General features: G+C 48.4%; 1 protein-coding gene across 1 annotated transcript; it reads right to left on the reverse strand.

The window, feature by feature from the left end:
- Positions 1 to 15,928, reverse strand: DDX20 (DEAD-box helicase 20). The gene is given in 12 exon segments (XM_029069646.2): positions 1 to 1,466; positions 4,027 to 4,128; positions 4,261 to 4,366; positions 5,075 to 5,157; positions 6,999 to 7,057; positions 7,320 to 7,356; positions 7,359 to 7,457; positions 7,937 to 8,079; positions 8,182 to 8,296; positions 9,352 to 9,520; positions 10,961 to 11,055; positions 15,196 to 15,928. Coding segments are annotated over 12 exon segments (2,898 nt in total). The 3' UTR covers positions 1 to 309.
- Positions 15,929 to 17,170: the final 1,242 nt, after the last annotated feature.

Here is a 17,170-nt window from a genome sequence, read left to right on the forward strand (position 1 = left end):
GTGGGTTCTCCAAACTGGCAGTAGTTTTTAATGAAGGGGCAATCGGGAGACGGTGTATAAAAACATTTAAGAGGCTATCCAGGAAATTGAAAACAGTTCTCAAGTCAACAGAGTGGAACTACAAAACTTCCCCAAAAGGGCAAGGAGGAAAAGGAAGAACAGTATCCGCCCCACCCAAGTCCCAGGCCGCTCACAGCCTCCTTGGTCATCCTGGGGAGTGGAGAGAATGGTTCTGGGTGCCACTGGCCAGCCATCAGCCTACATTGCCTCTAAGCCCCCTGAAGCCTCGGCGAGCCCCGCGTACTTCAATTACAGGTCCCCCCGCATCAATTCCTGGAGATACACGGCGTTCATGTGATATGCTGTCATCCAATTGGAGTGCCTCTGCAAGTTTCGAGAGTACAGGTGAGACGCTGACATGTAGTAATGCTGCCACGCCTGATAGTAAGATCTCCAGTAATTCTCGTAACTCTGAGGGTCAGACCCAAAGCCACGGAGCCTGTCGGCGGCACGGTCCCCGGGACAGTCATCCCAACTCTCTTCTCGGAGTTCTCGCTGGAACGGGCAGGGGGACCGCTGGGCGACTCTCTTCCGGCTGCGCTTGGCACTCTGTTTGGCCGACTGCCCCTTCCCCAAACGACGAGTGTGGATTTGAGGTGGTCCCTCTGGCTCTGGCCCGGGGGTGGCCCGTACCTTTGGACCTTGGCTTGGCAGGATCCAATCCCCGGGGTCCACGTCCCGCCCGTCCTCTTGCGCCTGGCTGTCGGAAGAGCCTTCTAAGTGAGACTCATTGCCTTTGCAGGAGGAGGAAGCCCCGGAGCTGTAGGAATCGCCCTCGCTATCGGAATACTCGGACTGGACCTGGCTCACCGGAGCCCGCTCGCCGTCCTCAGACTCTCGCCGTTCCGCCGGACCGTTTTGGGGGGGTCCGGTCTGCTCCTCAGGCCCAGTGTAATGTCTGATGACTTGGACGTGCTTCTCTAGCCCTTCTTTAATAAAGTGTTCATAGTCCTCCACCAATTCGGCAAAAGTCCAAGTCTTGGAGGGGAGCTGGGCTTTAAAGGAGGAGAGACAGGGGATTTTGGGGAGCGGGCTTTGGGATGCTTCTTTGCCTTGGGGCTTACTACTGCCGCTCTGTCCAGAAGTCTGAAGGGCCTTGGTCCCTGGGCCCAGGGGTTGAGCAGAGTTTGGGGGCTCTGCTTGTTCTGGGTGCAGCCAGTTGCCAGGGTCTTTCCTGGAGAGTTTTGGTTTGGATCTTTTTGACTTTGCTGTGATTGCAGGAGAAGCGGCAGGGTCTGGGGGAGCTGCATGGCTCTGCACCGCTCTTGGCCTCTCTCGATCTGGTTTCAGAGCTGCTTTCTCAAGAGGAAGCCTAGGAGCGCTCACCGGCCTTGCTGAGGGCTCAGCGGCTTTGACTTCCACATCCCACTCCAAACATTCTTCCATCAAGCCAGCAGGGATCGGGTCTAGGTGAGAGTGATAAAAAAGTGAAGTTTTTTTTTTAAATGGCTCTTGTTAAGCGATTACTATGTGCCGGGCACTGTACTAAGCTCTACAATGGAAATGAGATAATCGTGTCGGGCACAGTCCCCACATGGAGCTTACAGTCTAAGTCAGAGGGTGACCAGTATTGAATCCCCATTTTACAGCTGAGGAAACTGAAGCCCAAAGAAATGAACGTTACATAATGGGCAAGTGGCAGAGCTGACATCAGAGCCCAGGTCTGTGGCTCTTTCCACTAAGCCACGCTGCCTTCCCAGAAGAAGTCTTGTACTGCTCTTTTCTGGTTGCCAGGAGTTGAGTCTCATCTTGAAACAACTGGTGTTACATGTCAACAGAGTCAAATCATTATATTTTAATAATCATAATGGTATTTATTAAGCGCTATGTTCCAGGCACTGTACTAAGCACAGGGGTGGATACAAGCCAATCTGATTGGACATGGTCCCTGTCCCGCAAAGGACTTTCAGTCTTAATCCCCATTTTACAGATGAGATAACTGAGGCACAGGGAAGTAAAGTGACTTGCCCATGGTCACACAGCACACAAGTGGTGGAGTCAGAATTAGAACCCATGACCTTCTGATTCCCAGGCCTGTGCTCTATCCACTACGCCATGCTGCTTCCCTTTTAACCTTCTTTCTGTAGCAGGGGTGGCCAAACTGTGGCTCTTCCTGACTTGTTTTGCAACAACCGCACATATGCTTAGATATTTATTATTTTCCCTCAGCCGCTAACTGCTCCCACCCCATTTCTGTTCAAATTTCTGGCTTTTTGAGCTGCAGCTCTCCACCATATTGTGGTTTTGATTTGTGATTCTCTGGCTCACGAAGCTTGGCCACCCCAGTTCTGTATCTACCAATGGTATTTCTTGAGCACTTACTGGGTGCAGAGCACTGTATTAGGTGTTTGGGAGAATATTATACAACAGAGTTGGCAGACATGTGCCCTGCCCACAATGGGCTTACAGTCTATATCATCTGTTTCCCTTCAGGGACCTCAAAAGAGTGCTGTGCTCTACTGGTAGGTCGCTCGACCCCTCATCTCTTTTGCTTAGTAATTCTTGAGCTCATTCATTTTTAGGGAACTCTGAACCACAGCACCCTCGACCCAGTACAATTAATTAATTTTTATTTTCAGAAGCAGCATGGCCTAGTGGAAAGAGCCCAGGCTCGGGAGTCAGAAGGACTAATAATAATAGTCGGGTTCTAATAAGAATAATAATAATAATGGCATTTGTTAAGTGCTTACTATGTGTCAAGCATTATTCTAAGTGCTGGGGGAGATACAAGATAATCAGGTAGTCCCACATGGGGCTCAAAGTCTTAATCCCCATTTTCCAGATGATGTAACTGAGGCACAGAGAAATTAAGTGACTTTCCCAAGGTCACACAGCAGACAAGTGGTGGAGGCGGAATTAGAACCCACGACCACTGACTCTCAAGCCCATGCTCTTTCCACTAAGCCACACTGTTTCTCTAATCCTAGCTCTGCCACTTGTCTGCTGGGTGACCTTGTTCCAGACACTGAATTTCTCTGTGCCCCACTTACCACATCAGTAAAATGGGGATTAAGACTGCGAGCCCCATATAGGACAAGATCTGTGTCCAACCTGATTATGTACCCCAGCGCTTAGTACAGTGCCCGGCACAGTAAGTGCTTAACAAATGCCATTCGGAATGAATCAGCGTAGCTAGGAGATAAAAGGGTACAGTAAAGAAATGAACATCTAGCACATATGGCCCGCATGTCTACATGGATAGATTTGGGAGTTGTGACTCACTTGTTTTAATTCTAAATAACAGGGGAGCTGACACAAAGAAAGCAATGCTGTCAAAAAACTAACATGAATAAGAGCCTTCTCACCACCTGTAAAATTCAAGGAATCCAACCTCATTTGTGCAAAATGTAAAGGCCCTGCTTCCTCTTACAATGTTACTCCTAGGAGGAAAGGGTTGAAAAAAAGGTGGGTATGGGAAGAAGGGAGAAGAGGAGAAAGATAGGGATGGGAGGAAGAGATGACTAAGGAACTAGAGGAATAAGAGTGTAATGGGAGAGAAAACTAAAGGTTCAGGAAAAGAGAAAGAAATGGAAAAAGGAGAAGAGGAAATAAGTCTGGGAAGAAAACGAGAGGAGACGACAGGATGCATGGAGACACTAAGAGAAAAAGGAATAAAAAATAAGGCCCAGGGAAATGGGCGGGGGGGGAGAGAGTGAGTGGTGATGTGGTAGAGAGCAAAAAATGTGTAGTTAGAGAGAGAATATAGACTGCCCAATGAAAGGCGGGTGTGCGAATGGATTATGTGCAAGTGTAAAAAAGTGTAAAGAGGAGAAAATGGACTACTGATGACCCCATAGGAAAAGCTCCCTACCCACCCAGAGCTATAACCCCTTCAAAAAGTGGTTAAATTCCGCTAGTACCCAAACCCCGATGAAATGAAGCTAGTGTGGTAATCAAATGCTGCCAACTCCCAGTTTTCCAGAAATTCTCTAGGACACCAATGCCAGAAAAGAGGACAGGTCATACCTGGCAAACAGAAGAGGTTCAGGTTACATTTCTGGGCTATGGTCATCATTACGTTCTCTTCCTCGCCACGGCAACAGTAGGTCACAGCCAGTCCTAAAGTACCTAAAACATGGGGCAGGGCGGGGCATTGTGAGTGATGGAACTTTCCAGGAAATCTCTTCGCTGAGTCCAGATGAAACCTGTATTTCCACAACCCTCTCAAAATGCCCCTCTTCCAACCAATCCGCTACATACCGAAGCGGCCAGCTCGGCCAATCCGATGCATGTAGGTCTCCCAGTCCACTGGAACGTCTAAATTCACAACCAGATTCACCTTCTCTGCATCAATTCCTCGGGAAGTCTTGAAACAAATGAGGCGACAGCGATGTTCTACTTAGTGTTTGCTTTTGTTATTTAAAAGCCTCAGCCACAGATTCTATCTTCCCCGTGGAAAAACCTACACTAGCCTATTCATTCTTTCAATAGTATTTATTGAGCGCTTACCATGTGCAGAGCACTGTTCTAAGTGCTTGGAATGTACAATTCGGCAACAGATAGAGACAATCCCTGCCCAATGATGGGCTCACAGTCTAAACAGGGGAGACAGACTGCAAAGCAAAGCAAAACAGAACAAAACAAAAACAAGACATCATCAAGATAAACAGAATCAAGGAGATATACACCTTATTAAACAAATAAATAGGGTAATAAATGATATATACAAATGAGCACAGTACGGAGGGGGAGGGGAAGGGGGAAGAGCAGAGGGTGGGAGGGAGGAGAGGGGAGGGAAAGCCTATCATGACCTCGGTTCTCGTCATGGCAGTTAAAACAATTTAAATAAAAACATTTCCCAAAGTGACCCCCTTATCATTCAGGACAGATGAACAGATATTACTTTCCTTGTACAGACAGTAACAAAAAGGCAAAATTAAGGATACCTGAAAGCCAAAGAAAAATTTTTCCTCACTATTTTGAGGCCTTAAATCAAAGAACTGATGAACAAAATTATGGTTTTTTTTCTTTACGGTGTTTATTGAATTGAACTGAAATTAAATAAGAAGCTTACCAAGTCTGTTGAAATGAGAACTCTGCAGTGGAACTGCTTAAGCTTAGCCATGGCATCCAGGCGCTGGTTCTGATTCATGCTGCCTTAAAAAACACAGGAATGTTTAGTTCTCAAACTGGAACACTTGTGCCGCGGTTTCTGCTGCTGCTGCTACTACTACTACAAATGATATTTACAGTTCTTGTTAAGTTCTTATGATATGCCAAGCACAGTGATAGATAGAAGCTAATCAGATTGGACAGAGTCCCCATCCCACATGGGGTTCACAGTCTAAATAGGAGTAGGATTTAATCCCCGTTTTTCAGATGAGGAAACTGGAGCCTAGAGAAGTTATGTGACTTACCCAAGGTCACAGAGCAGACACGTGGCAGAGCCAGGATTGGAAGCCAGGTCCTCTGACTCCCAGGCCTGTGCTCTTCCCACTAAGCCATACTGCCGGAAGATCTGACCCTAAATCCTGCCTGCCGAAATCCCCAGCTTCAGCTGAAGAGCAGGACCAAAGGGACCTTATACAGATCTGCCCTACAGCCAAGCAAATTGGGCTGGGGGTCAGAGGGTAGCAAAAATCATTTAAAATAAATACTGCGTGAGTAAAGAAGTGTTACACAACTGCAGTGTTTTAAGTGGGTTTTACCTTTGAATGCACTACCTTCAATAACGTCTCCCATAAACAAAGCTGGAAGTAAGCCTGAACTCAGCTCTGGTGGACAAAGAGTCCCTCACACTCCAGGCATCCCAAGACAGCGGGATATGGGGACTGTCCCAAACCCCACAGGGCCAGGCCACGGAGTGGGGCTCCCAGTCACCTGCTGAATCTCTGGTCACCAGGCGATCCAGGGAAGGGGGACATGGGAACTGGGGGTGACTGGTCCCCAACATATGCGGGGCCTGCGACCACCTGGCCCGGTCACCTGCTGCCTCTTCAGTCTCTAGAGATGCCTCTCTCATTTCACTTTGCCCCAAAGCCCTGGGCTGCATCCCCAGCATGATCTTCAGTGGCCGGCTGGCCACCAACACACCCCTCCACCCCTGAAATATTCGCTCGCACTCAGGGCAGTAGGGACAATGGAGAGGGGGTTTTTTTGGTCTTTTTTAAAAAAAAAAAAAGTTCAACACTGCACAGGTCCCAACCACATATTTTTATATCTGAGAAATGCAATAAAGGAAATAAGATTTTTCTGTTTGGAAACACTGCAGGGATAGCTGACCTAAATATAAACTCTATTTTTCTGAGAAAAAATAGTAACCCAATATATCAAGAACTCCTCTTTCCAAAGGCTCCAGGCTAGAAATCAGTCAAAAGCATGACTCTGAAATGATCCCTTCTTAAAGCTAACTTACTACGCTTCCTTACTGTAGGACCAAACCCATTTTTATTCTTGTTAGTGCAGTGGAGACAAACAGTTTGTGAAGTGAACTGATAAGCTCTTCTTTTCTATAAGACCAGAAACTGTCATGTCAGTTCAGAATGAAGAATCTCACAAAACACTTAGGTAAGAAAAGCGCAGACAAGCTCTCCACCAGAGACTCACACCTACTGATTTGTAAAATACAGTCAATTTACACAGGTCGTTGGGCAAATCAAATCTGGAATACTTCTGCAGTCTTTTGTCTCCAAAGCAGAATGATGGGCTTCAAGTCTACTGAGCAGTAGATTTCTGAAGGGGACAAATTTTTGGATTCACCAGAAACTCCATCTCCTGGGAGAGAATGAGTCCCCACCGCCAATCCACTGAGTTAAAAAATTTAACTACTGAGGTTAAAATAGCAAATGACTTTCCATGTTTGTGAAGAATTCTTTACCAGGAAGATACCCATGCGATGCCCTATAATTCTACAGGCGTATCTGACAAGGCATTTTTTCCTCTTAATTAAGGCTCCTGGCTTAATTACTAGGGCTAAAGTTTCAACAAGAGGCACTTACCTGAAATGCACTCAGCCGGAAAACCTTTGGAGGTCAAGATATCAGCCAGATGCTGAGCCCTGTGGAAAACACGACACTGGTTGAGGGCAGGGAAAATGTCTACCAACTCTATTATATGGTACTCTCCCAGCACTTAGCACAGTGCTCTGCACACAGTAAGCACTCCATTAATACCAATGATTGATTGCCAAGGGCTGACATCCTTTAAGTAAAACCAAATCTAGAAAAACCTCCAGGACTGCCCAGATCATCTTTTCCTCTCCCAAGCTCTTGAACTCCTCCACCCTTTCCCTCTCTTCTTAGTCTTCAAAGTCACATTACCTGCTGTGCAGATTAGAGAAGACCAAGGCTTGATTAAAGGAATTTGGCTAAACAGTTCCTGCAAATGCTCGGTTTTCTCCTCAAAAGTCTTATGGGGCAAGGGATGAGAATTCACTACTTTATAATACTGCTTCAGACCTGTCCAAAAACAGAAAACAAATCGTAGTAATGAGAATTATGGCATTTACTGAACACTTTGTGCTATGCACTGGGGCAAATATTAAGTTAAAAAGATCAGGACACAGCTGCTTCTCTCACAATCTATCTTAGCCCCATCTTCCAGGTGACAAAAGTGAGCCCAGATAAGATGGCTCACCCTAGGTGGCACAACTGCTATGGGAGAAGAGCTGGAACTAGAACCCAGGTCTCCGGATTCTCATTCCCATACTCTTTCCAACAGTGTGTGGAAGCAATTATATTATTAAAATAAACATAAAAACAGGAAGAATTGTCATCATTAAAGCACAGGCCAATGATCCCGCCCTCCCGGTATTGTTTCTGGCAGTACCAAAAGAAGGATGCAAGCTGCTGCCAAGAGGTTGGAATGGAAGAGAATCAGAGTGTGATAGAAAACACTGAAACGGAGGAGAAAACGACTAGCTGAAATCAGAACGTACCAATGAGACTTGGGTCAGAGGAGTTCAACCTCACAAACGTAGGATCTCTCATGTACCTGGTCAAAGCATTAGCCAAGAACTCCGGATAAGTAGCCGATACCGCGAGCATCTGTTTGTTGGCAGGCAGAGAGGAATAAATCCAACTAGAGAACACAGAAAAACCAACATTATGCAGATAATTTTACACTACAGAATTGAACTCTATGAATCCAACTTAATGGTCAGCCCTGAGTTCTTTTCCTTACTTTATTTGTTCTTGGAAGCTGCCTTCTTCAAGAAGTTTGTCTGCCTCATCAAGAATAAAAAGACGGATACTGGCTGTGTTCAGGTAGTCAAGTTCTATCAGCTGCTTTATTCTACCTGGGTTTCAGAAAAAATACAGTCAAGTCACCATAATCAATCAACAGCCCACACCCACTGAAAACAGTACGGGCTGCAGGCCATAGTTTTTTGAGTTTGTTTTTTTATTTTTATGCAATAAGAAAATTGTACATATAAAGACACAGACACTGGCAGCAAAGTACCCCTGACCGAAGGGAAACAGTGATATCATCAATTAACCAATGATATTACTGAGCACTGACTGTGTGCACAGCACCGTTCTAGACACTTTTACACCTTCAACAGAAATGCTCTCAAGGAATTTGGAATCCAAGGAGGAAGGCAAATGAACGCAAATGACCAATTATTCATTAGGTAAATGAGTAGGAGAATAGGTTGGCAATTAGGTAACTGACGACACACAAATGCTACAGAGGCCGATAGGGTGGCAGAGACAGGAAACTAGGGGATTAGTCTGAATGTTTAAAGGGCTTTGAATGAGAGGGAAACAATCTGACTTCATGGGGGAAGAGGGGAGAGGGGGCGGTGCGACCCTGAGTAAGTAGGAGTGTGGCTGTCTGTCTGCCCTGTTTCTAGGACTCTTTTTTTAATCCCCCTTCAAGCCCCAGTGCCTTCCCAAGGAATGCCGGCCCAAGTTCATCCCCGTGCCTTAAACGCAAAGTGGGACAGGAAAAAGCTAGGAGATAAAAACTGGAGAGAACAGAATCCCTGGCTTAAAGGGACCTACCCCAGTGGACATCTTGTCCCTCTCCCTACCCTTGGGCAGGACAACCTAACTTACCTCAGGTAAATGGAAGGGAGGTGAAAGGGGGCAGGAGGGGAAATGGAAGACCACTGGACTTCTTTTTTAAAAGACTTCAAGGAAGGAAATTCCACAACCTTCTTTGACAATCCAATACAGTTTTTACTTCACTAGTCTGGTTCTTTTCATAAAGGATCTTTAAAACGGCCAGCAAAATCTCCAGAGAACGGCACAGACACCCTAGTTCTATTTCTAGTTCTGAAGGTAAAGAAGGCACTCTATGGTGAGCATAATTGAAGGGATACCCCCCCAAAAACAAAAAAAAACTTACCTGGAGAGCCAACTGCTATATGGCACTTTTTGAGCCTGGATTTGTCTTGAGATAAAGGGGTTCCTCCAATGAAGACATGGCATTCCAAGCCTTCCATCTTGATTCCAATGGCGGTGATTACTGAATGAATCTGCACTGCAATCTCTCTAGTAGGAGCCAATACCAGGATCTGTAAGAAATCGAGAATCAACTGCTGAGTGTAACTAATGAAGAGTGAAATGAATCAGTAAGAGCATGTGGATTCCTTCAGGAGCTACAGATTTCTGAGCTAATAGCCTAGAAATTGTCATTATTGCTTACCCATTATTGCAAAGATCTGGGAGAAGATGGAAATCTCAGAAAATATTCTAAAACTACCCAGTAGTCTGTGCGCTACATCACAAACTCACCCTTGATGTTAATAAAGCTTTTAAGACACTTTAGACCAAACTAAGAGAATAAAGACTTCACATCTTCAGGGACTACCCCCTTGACAGACTTAGGCACATAAAAGCTTAAAGTGCTTCTTTTCTAGAACACATTGTGAAATACAGTGCTCTGCCCACAGTAAGCGTTCAATAAATACGACTGAATGAATGAATGGAAGAGAAGAAAATTCCAGTTCCATAATTGTAACAGTGACCACTGTGGCATTTGTAAGAGCTTCCTAAGTGCCAGGCTATGGGTTAAGCACTGGGGAGGAAGACAATCAGGTGAGACACAGTCCCTGTCCTCATAGGGCCTACAGTCTAATGGGGAGAACAGGTATTTAAGCCCCATTTTACCAATGAGAAAACTGTGGCACGGGGAAGTGAAATGACTTGCCAAAGGACACAGAGCGGCCAAGTGGCAGAGTTGGGAGTTGAACCCAGGTTTTCTGACTCCCAGTTCTGTGTTCTCGCCACTAAGCTAAGACCTTGCATTCAATCGTTTTTATCGAGCACTTCTGTGTGCAGACTGCAGTACCAAGTGCTGGGGAAAGTACAGTATAACAGAGTTGACAGACGTGTTCCCTGCCCACAAATAACTAAGTCTAGAGGGGGAGATGGTCATTAAAATCAATTAGGGATATGTTTGAAATTGCTAAGGGAAGGATGAATAAGGATACATATCCAAGTGCATGGGTGATGCAGATGGAAGACGGAGGGGGGAAATGAGGGCTTGGTCAGGGAAGGCCTCTTGGAGATGTCAAGATGTCACTTTAATAAGGCTTTGAAAGTGGGGAGACTGATCGCCTGTCAGATAGGAAAGGGAAAGGGGCGGTCCAGGCCAGAGGGAGGACACGGATGCGGAGTTGGTAGTGAGATAAAAGAGACCGAGGTACAGTGAGTAGGTTGGCATTGGAGGGGCAAAGCAAGCATGATGGGTTGTAGTAGGAAAACAGGGAAGTAAGACAGGAACCGTCAAGGTAACTGAGTTCTTTAAAGCTGATGGTAAGGAGTTTCGCTTCTGTTTGATTCAGAGGAAGATGGGCAACCACCTAAGGTTCTTGAGGAGTGGGGAAACTAGGACTAAACAATTTTTTGGAAAAATGATCTGGGCATCAACTTCAGTTAACAGCCAGAGAAAACATCCGGTCCTTAGACCTTTGCCTCCGGGTAATAAACGTTAAGATTTTGCTGGGACTCACCTGAGTTGAGGGATTTTCGAGTATCAGAGAGTCCAACGCCACAGTGGAGAACACACAGGTTTTTCCTGTGCCTGACTTGGCTTGGACGATCAGATCTGAAAGTTATTGAAAAGCAAGTGACTATTAGCTGGGCAAGCAGAAACCCCAACATGGCTGCCCCCGGACTCGGCTGGCATGCCCTCCCACTGCCCTTACCCCAAGGATCTCCATCCCTCGGTAATAACTCTGGTAGCTGTTGGGCGCTTGCAGTGTGCCAACCACTGGGTTAAGCACTGGGGTGAACCTAGATGATCAAGTTGGACACAATCCTTGTCCCAGTCAATCAAAGGTATTTACCGAGCGCCTACCTGTGCAGAGCACTGTACTAAGCAGTTAAAAAAATATAATATTACAGAGTCGGTAGTCAGTTTTCTGCCCATGAGGTTACAGTCTTCAGTTCCACACGGGGGTTCCTAGTCTAAGGGGCAGGGAGATGAGGAAACTGAGGCACAGACACATGAAGCGACTTGGCCAGGATCACCCAGCAGGCAGCATGGCCTAGTGGATGTAGAACAGGCCAGGGAGTCAGAGGACCTAAATTCTAATCCCAGCTCTGCCACTTATGTGCTATGCAACCTAGGCCAAGTCACATTGCTTCTCTGTGCCTCAGTTACCTCATCTGTAAAACTGGGATTGAGACTGTGAGCCCTACATGGGACAGGGCCTGCCCTCAACTTGATTTGTTTGTATCCATCCCAGCGTTCAGTACAGTGCTAGGCACAGAGTAAGCACTTACCAAATACTACCATGATTATCTACCCCAGTGCTTAGCAAAATACTAGCACCTAGTAAGCACTTAAATACCATCATTATTATTATCATCCACCCCAGTGCTCAGCACAGTGCCTGGCACATAATAAGCCCTTAACAAATACCGTCATCATCACTGTAATAATGATATATTTGTTAAGCACTATGTGCCAGGCACCGTGCTAAACTCTGGGGTAGATACAAGGTAATCAGCTTGTCCCACGTGGAGCTCACAGTCTTAATCCCCATTTTACAGAAGAGGTACCTGAGGCACAGAGAAGTGACTTGCCCAAAGGTCACACAGCTAAGTGGCAGAGCCGGGATTAGAACTCACGACCTCTGACTTCCAAGCCCATGCTCTTTCCACTAAGCCACGCTGCTTCTCAGCTTAACTACTGTTTACCTACCCCAGCACTTAGCACAGTGCCCAGCCCATAGTAAGCGCTTAAAAATTAGGGACTCCCTGGCCTGTTCTATATCCACTAGGCCACACTGCCTGCTGGGTGATTCTGGCCAAGTCACTTCATGGGTCTGTGCCTCAGTTTCCTCATCTCCCTGCCCCTTAGTGCAGTGCCTGGCACTTAGTAAGTGCTTAACAAATACCATCATCATAATCTAGCCCAGCATTTAGCACAGTGCCTAGCACAGAGTAAGTGCTTGATACCAGGATTATGATTATCCCAGGGCTTAGCCTAGTGCCTGGCACAAAGTAAGTGCTTAATACCAAAGTTACGATTATTACTATCTATCCCAGGGCTGAGCCCAGTGCCTGGCACAAAATAAGTGGTTAATACCAAAATTATGATTATCTATCACAGGGCTCAGCCCAGTGCCTGGCACATAGTAAGCGCTTAATACCAGAATTACAATTATTATCTATCACAGGCCCACTGCCTGGCACAGAGTAAGCGGTTAATATCATTATTCTAATTAGCTAATACAGGGCTCAGCCCAGTGCCTGGCACATAGTAAGTGCTTAATACCAGAATTATGATTATTATTATCTAACCCATGGCTCAGCCCAGTGCCTGGCACATAGTAAGGGCTTATTACCAGAATTATGATTATTATTATCTAATCCATGGCTCAACCCAGTACCTGGCACATAGTAAGGACTTAATACCAGAATTATGATTATTACCTCTCCCAGGGCTCAGCCCAGTGCCTGGCACATGGTAAGTTCTTAATACCAGAATTATAATAATTATAATTATTATCTATCCCAGAGCTCAGCCCAGTGCCTGGCAAATAGCACTTAATACCAGAATTATGATTATGATTATCTATCCCAGGGCTCAGTCCAGTGCCTGGTACATAGTAAGCCCTTAATGCCATAATTATGATTATCTATTGCAGGGCTCAGCCCAGTGCCTGGCACAGAGTTAGCGCTTAATACCAGAATTATGGTTGTCTATCGCAGGGCTCATCCCAGTGCCTGGCACATAGTAACCGCTTAATAGCAGAACTACCATTATCAACATCTATCGCAGGGCTCAGCCTAGTGCCTGGCACAGAGTAAGTGCTTAATACCAGAATTATGGTTATCTATCGCAGGGCTGACCTGGTACAGAGTAGGCACTTAATACCAGAATTACAGTTATCTATTGCAGGGCTCAGCCCAGTGCCTGGCACAGAGTAAGCGCTTAATAGCAGAATTACGATTATCATTTCTCAGCCCAGTGCCTGACACATAGTAAGCGCTTAATACCAGAATGACAGTTATCTATCACAGGGCTCAGCCCAGTGCTTGGCACATAGTAGGCGCTTAATACCAGAATGACGGTTATCTATCGCAGGCTCAGCCCAGTGCCTGGCACATAGAAGTACTTGATACCAGAATGACGGTCATCTATCGTAGGGCTCAGCCCACTGCCTGGCACAGAGTAGGCACTTAATACCAGAATGACGATTATGTATCGCAGGGCTCAGCCCAGTGCCTGGCACATAGTAGGCGCTTAATACCAGAATGACAGTTATCTATCGCAGGGCTCAGCCCACTGCCTGGCACAGAGTAGGCACTTAATACCAGAATTACGATTATCTACTGCAGGGCTCAGCCCACTGCCTAGCGCACAGTAGGCGCTTAATACCAGTTATGGTTATCTATCGCAGGGCTCAGCCTAGTGCCTGGCACAGAGTAGGCGCTTAATACCAGAGTTACGGTTATCTATCACAGGGCTCAGCCCAGTGCCTGGCACAGAATAAGTGCTGAATAGTAGAGTGACAATTATCAACGTCAACCCCAGGGCTCAGCCCAGTGCCTGGCACATGGTAGACGCTTAATTCCAGAATGACGATTATCAATCGCAGGGCTCAGCCCAGTGTCTGGCACACGGTAGACGCTTAATTCCAGAATGACGACTATCTATTGCAGGGCTCAACCCAGTGCCTGGTACACGGCAGACGCTTAATTCCAGAATGACGATTATCGAAGGGCTCAGCCCAGTGCCTGGTACACGGTAGACGCTTAATTCCAGAATGACGATTATCAATCGCAGGGCTCAGCCCAGTGCCTGACACAGGGCAGACACTTAATTCCAGAATGACGATTATCTATCGCAGGGCTCAGCCCGGTGCCTGGCACAGAGTAGACGCTTAATTCCAGAATGACGATTATCTATCGCAGGGCTCAGCCCAGTGCCTGGTACACGGCAGACGCTTAACTCCAGAATGATGATTATCGTAGGGCTCAGCCCAGTGCCTGACACATAGTAGGCGCTTAGTACCAGAATGACGGTTATCTATTGCAGGGCTCAGCCCAGTGCCTGGTACACGGCAGACACTTAATTCCAGAATGACGATTATCGCAGGGCTCAGCCCGGTGCCTGACATATAGTAGGCGCTTAATACCAGAATGATGGTTATCTATCGCAGGGCTCAGCCCAGTGCCTGGCACAGAGTAGGTACTTAATACCAGAATGACGATTATCAATCGCAGGGCTCAGCCCAGTGCCTGGCACAGAGTAGACGCTTAATTCCAGAATGACGATTATCTATCGCAGGGCTCAGCTCGGTGCCTGGCACACGGTAGACCCTCTCTCCGTGGCTCAGTGGCAAGAACCCGGGCTTGGGAGTCCGAGGGCATGGGTTCGAATCCCCGCTCTGCCACTTGCCAGCTATCTGACCTTGGGCAAGTCACTTCACTTCTCTAGGCCTCAATTCTCTCATCTGTAAAATGGGGAAAGACTGTGAGCCCCACGTGGGACAACCTGATGACTCTGTATCTGCCCCAGCGCTCAGAACAGTGCTCTGCACATAGTAAGCGCTTAACAAATACCAACATTAGACGCTTAATAGTATGACGATTATCATCGTCAACCGCAGGGTTCGGCCCAGGGCCTGGCACAGAGCAGAGTCCCTTTTGAAAGCAAAAACCAAGTGTGAAGGCGGGGACGGTCCCATCTGTCCCCTCCCGCCCCCGGTCCGGTCCGTGTGTGTGTTCTGACCGAGGCCGCAGCGTCCCAGCGGGATGGCCTGGAGCTGGACGGGGGAAGGGCGCTGGAAGCCCGCCGCCCGCAGCCCCTCCAGCACCGGCCGCGACAGCAGCAGCGCCCCGAAGTCGGCGGGCTCCGCCGGCAACACGTCCCCGGTCCGCGGCCGCGGGGGCCGCACGGCGGGGGCCGCCCCGCAACCACCCACCCCCCGCCCACAGCCGGGCGGCGGCGGCCAGGAAAGGCCGCAGGAGGAAGGGACCGAGGAGGACAAGCCGGAGGAGGACAGGCCCGAGGAGGACAGGCCCGAGGAGGACAGGCCCGAGGAGGACAGGCCGGAGGAGGACAGGCCCGAGAAGGACAGGCCCGAGGAGGACAGGCCCGAGGAGGACAGGCCCGAGGAGGACAGGCCCGAGGAGAGGCCCGAAGACAGGCCTGAGGAGGACGGGCCTGAGGAGGATAGGCAGGAGGCCAGGCCTGAGGAGAGGCCGGAGGAGGCCAGGCCGGAGGAGCACAGGCCTGAGGAAGGGCCTGAGGAGGAAGGGCCTGAGGAGGACAGGCCGGAGGACAGGCCGGAGGACGGGTCGGAGGCGGCCGGGCCGGAGGTGGCCAGGCCCGAGGTGGCCAGGCCTGAAGAGGACAGGCCTGGGGAGGAGAGGCCCGAGGAGGAGAGGCCTGAGGAGGCCGGGCCCGAGGAGACGCCCGCCGAAGGCTCCGCGTCCCCCGCCGCCGCCATCATCACCACCATCATCGGCCCCCTCACGCCGCCATCTCTCGCGAGACTGGGAGGGGGGGGGGGCGGCCACCCGACGAGAAGCGAGGAGGGTCGCGGAGAAAACTTTATTGAGCCCCTCCCCGCCGCCACACGGACACTCAGCGGACCGGCGCGGGCCGCGCCGGCTCCCACCGACAGAGGGAGCCCTTCGCCCACCGGTGGAGCCGCGGCCTTGCTCTCGTCCGCCCCCCCCAACACACACACACACAACACACACACACACACACACCCCACCCCACACACCCCCCCAGCCCCCCCCCAATCATCATCATCACCATCAGGGCATTTGTTAAGCCCTTACACTGTGCCGAGCACTGTTCTAAGCGCTGGCATAGATACAAGGTGACTGGGTTGTCCCACACCAGGCTCACAGTCTTCATCCCCATTTGACAGAGAATGATAATAATCATGTTGGTATTTGTTAAGCGCTTACTATGTACAGAGCGCTGTTCATTCATTCATTCAATAGTATTTATTGAGCGCTTACTCTGTGCAGAGCACTGCACTAAGCACTTGGAATGTACAAATCGGCAACAGAGACAGTCCCTGCCTATTGACGGGGTCACAGTCTAATCGGGGGAGACAGACAGACAAAAACACTCCAAGCACTGGGGTAGATACAGGGTCATCAGGTGGTTCCAAGTGAGGCTCACAGTCTTCATCCCCATTTTACAGATGAGGGAACTGAGGCACAGAGAAGAAGAAGAAGAAGAATGGTATTTGTTAAGCCCTTACTCTGTGCCGAGCACTGTTCTAAGTGCTCACAGTCTTAATCCCCATTTCACAAATGAAGTAATGAAACACAGAGATGAAAGTGATTTGCCCAAGGCCACCCAGCAGACAAGTGGAGGAGGTGGGATTAGGGCCCAGATCCTTCTGACTCCCAGTCCCCTGCTCTAGCCATTAGGCAACGCTTCTCCTCTTAGGTGCCAAACTCTCGACGATTCTGGGCACGCTGCTCTGTTGGAACCATCGTTAGTGATGAGCGAAGGCATTTGACAATATCTGGGTCCACAGAGTTGATTGGGGAGAGAGGAAAGGAGGGCCCCAATTCTCAAAAGACCAGGAGGTTGAGCCGATGAAGTGAATGTCAGTGGAAATGGGAAATGCTCACTATAAATTCTGCTTCCCTCCATCACAGTCTCATTGAGTTGTCAGCCCATTTGTCCATGGATTAGTCAATAGGTCGGGGATATTTACTGAGCACTTCCTTGG

This window comes from Ornithorhynchus anatinus, chromosome 7 (assembly GCF_004115215.2).
Source record: "Ornithorhynchus anatinus isolate Pmale09 chromosome 7, mOrnAna1.pri.v4, whole genome shotgun sequence".
NCBI classification, from domain to species: domain Eukaryota; kingdom Metazoa; phylum Chordata; class Mammalia; order Monotremata; family Ornithorhynchidae; genus Ornithorhynchus; species Ornithorhynchus anatinus.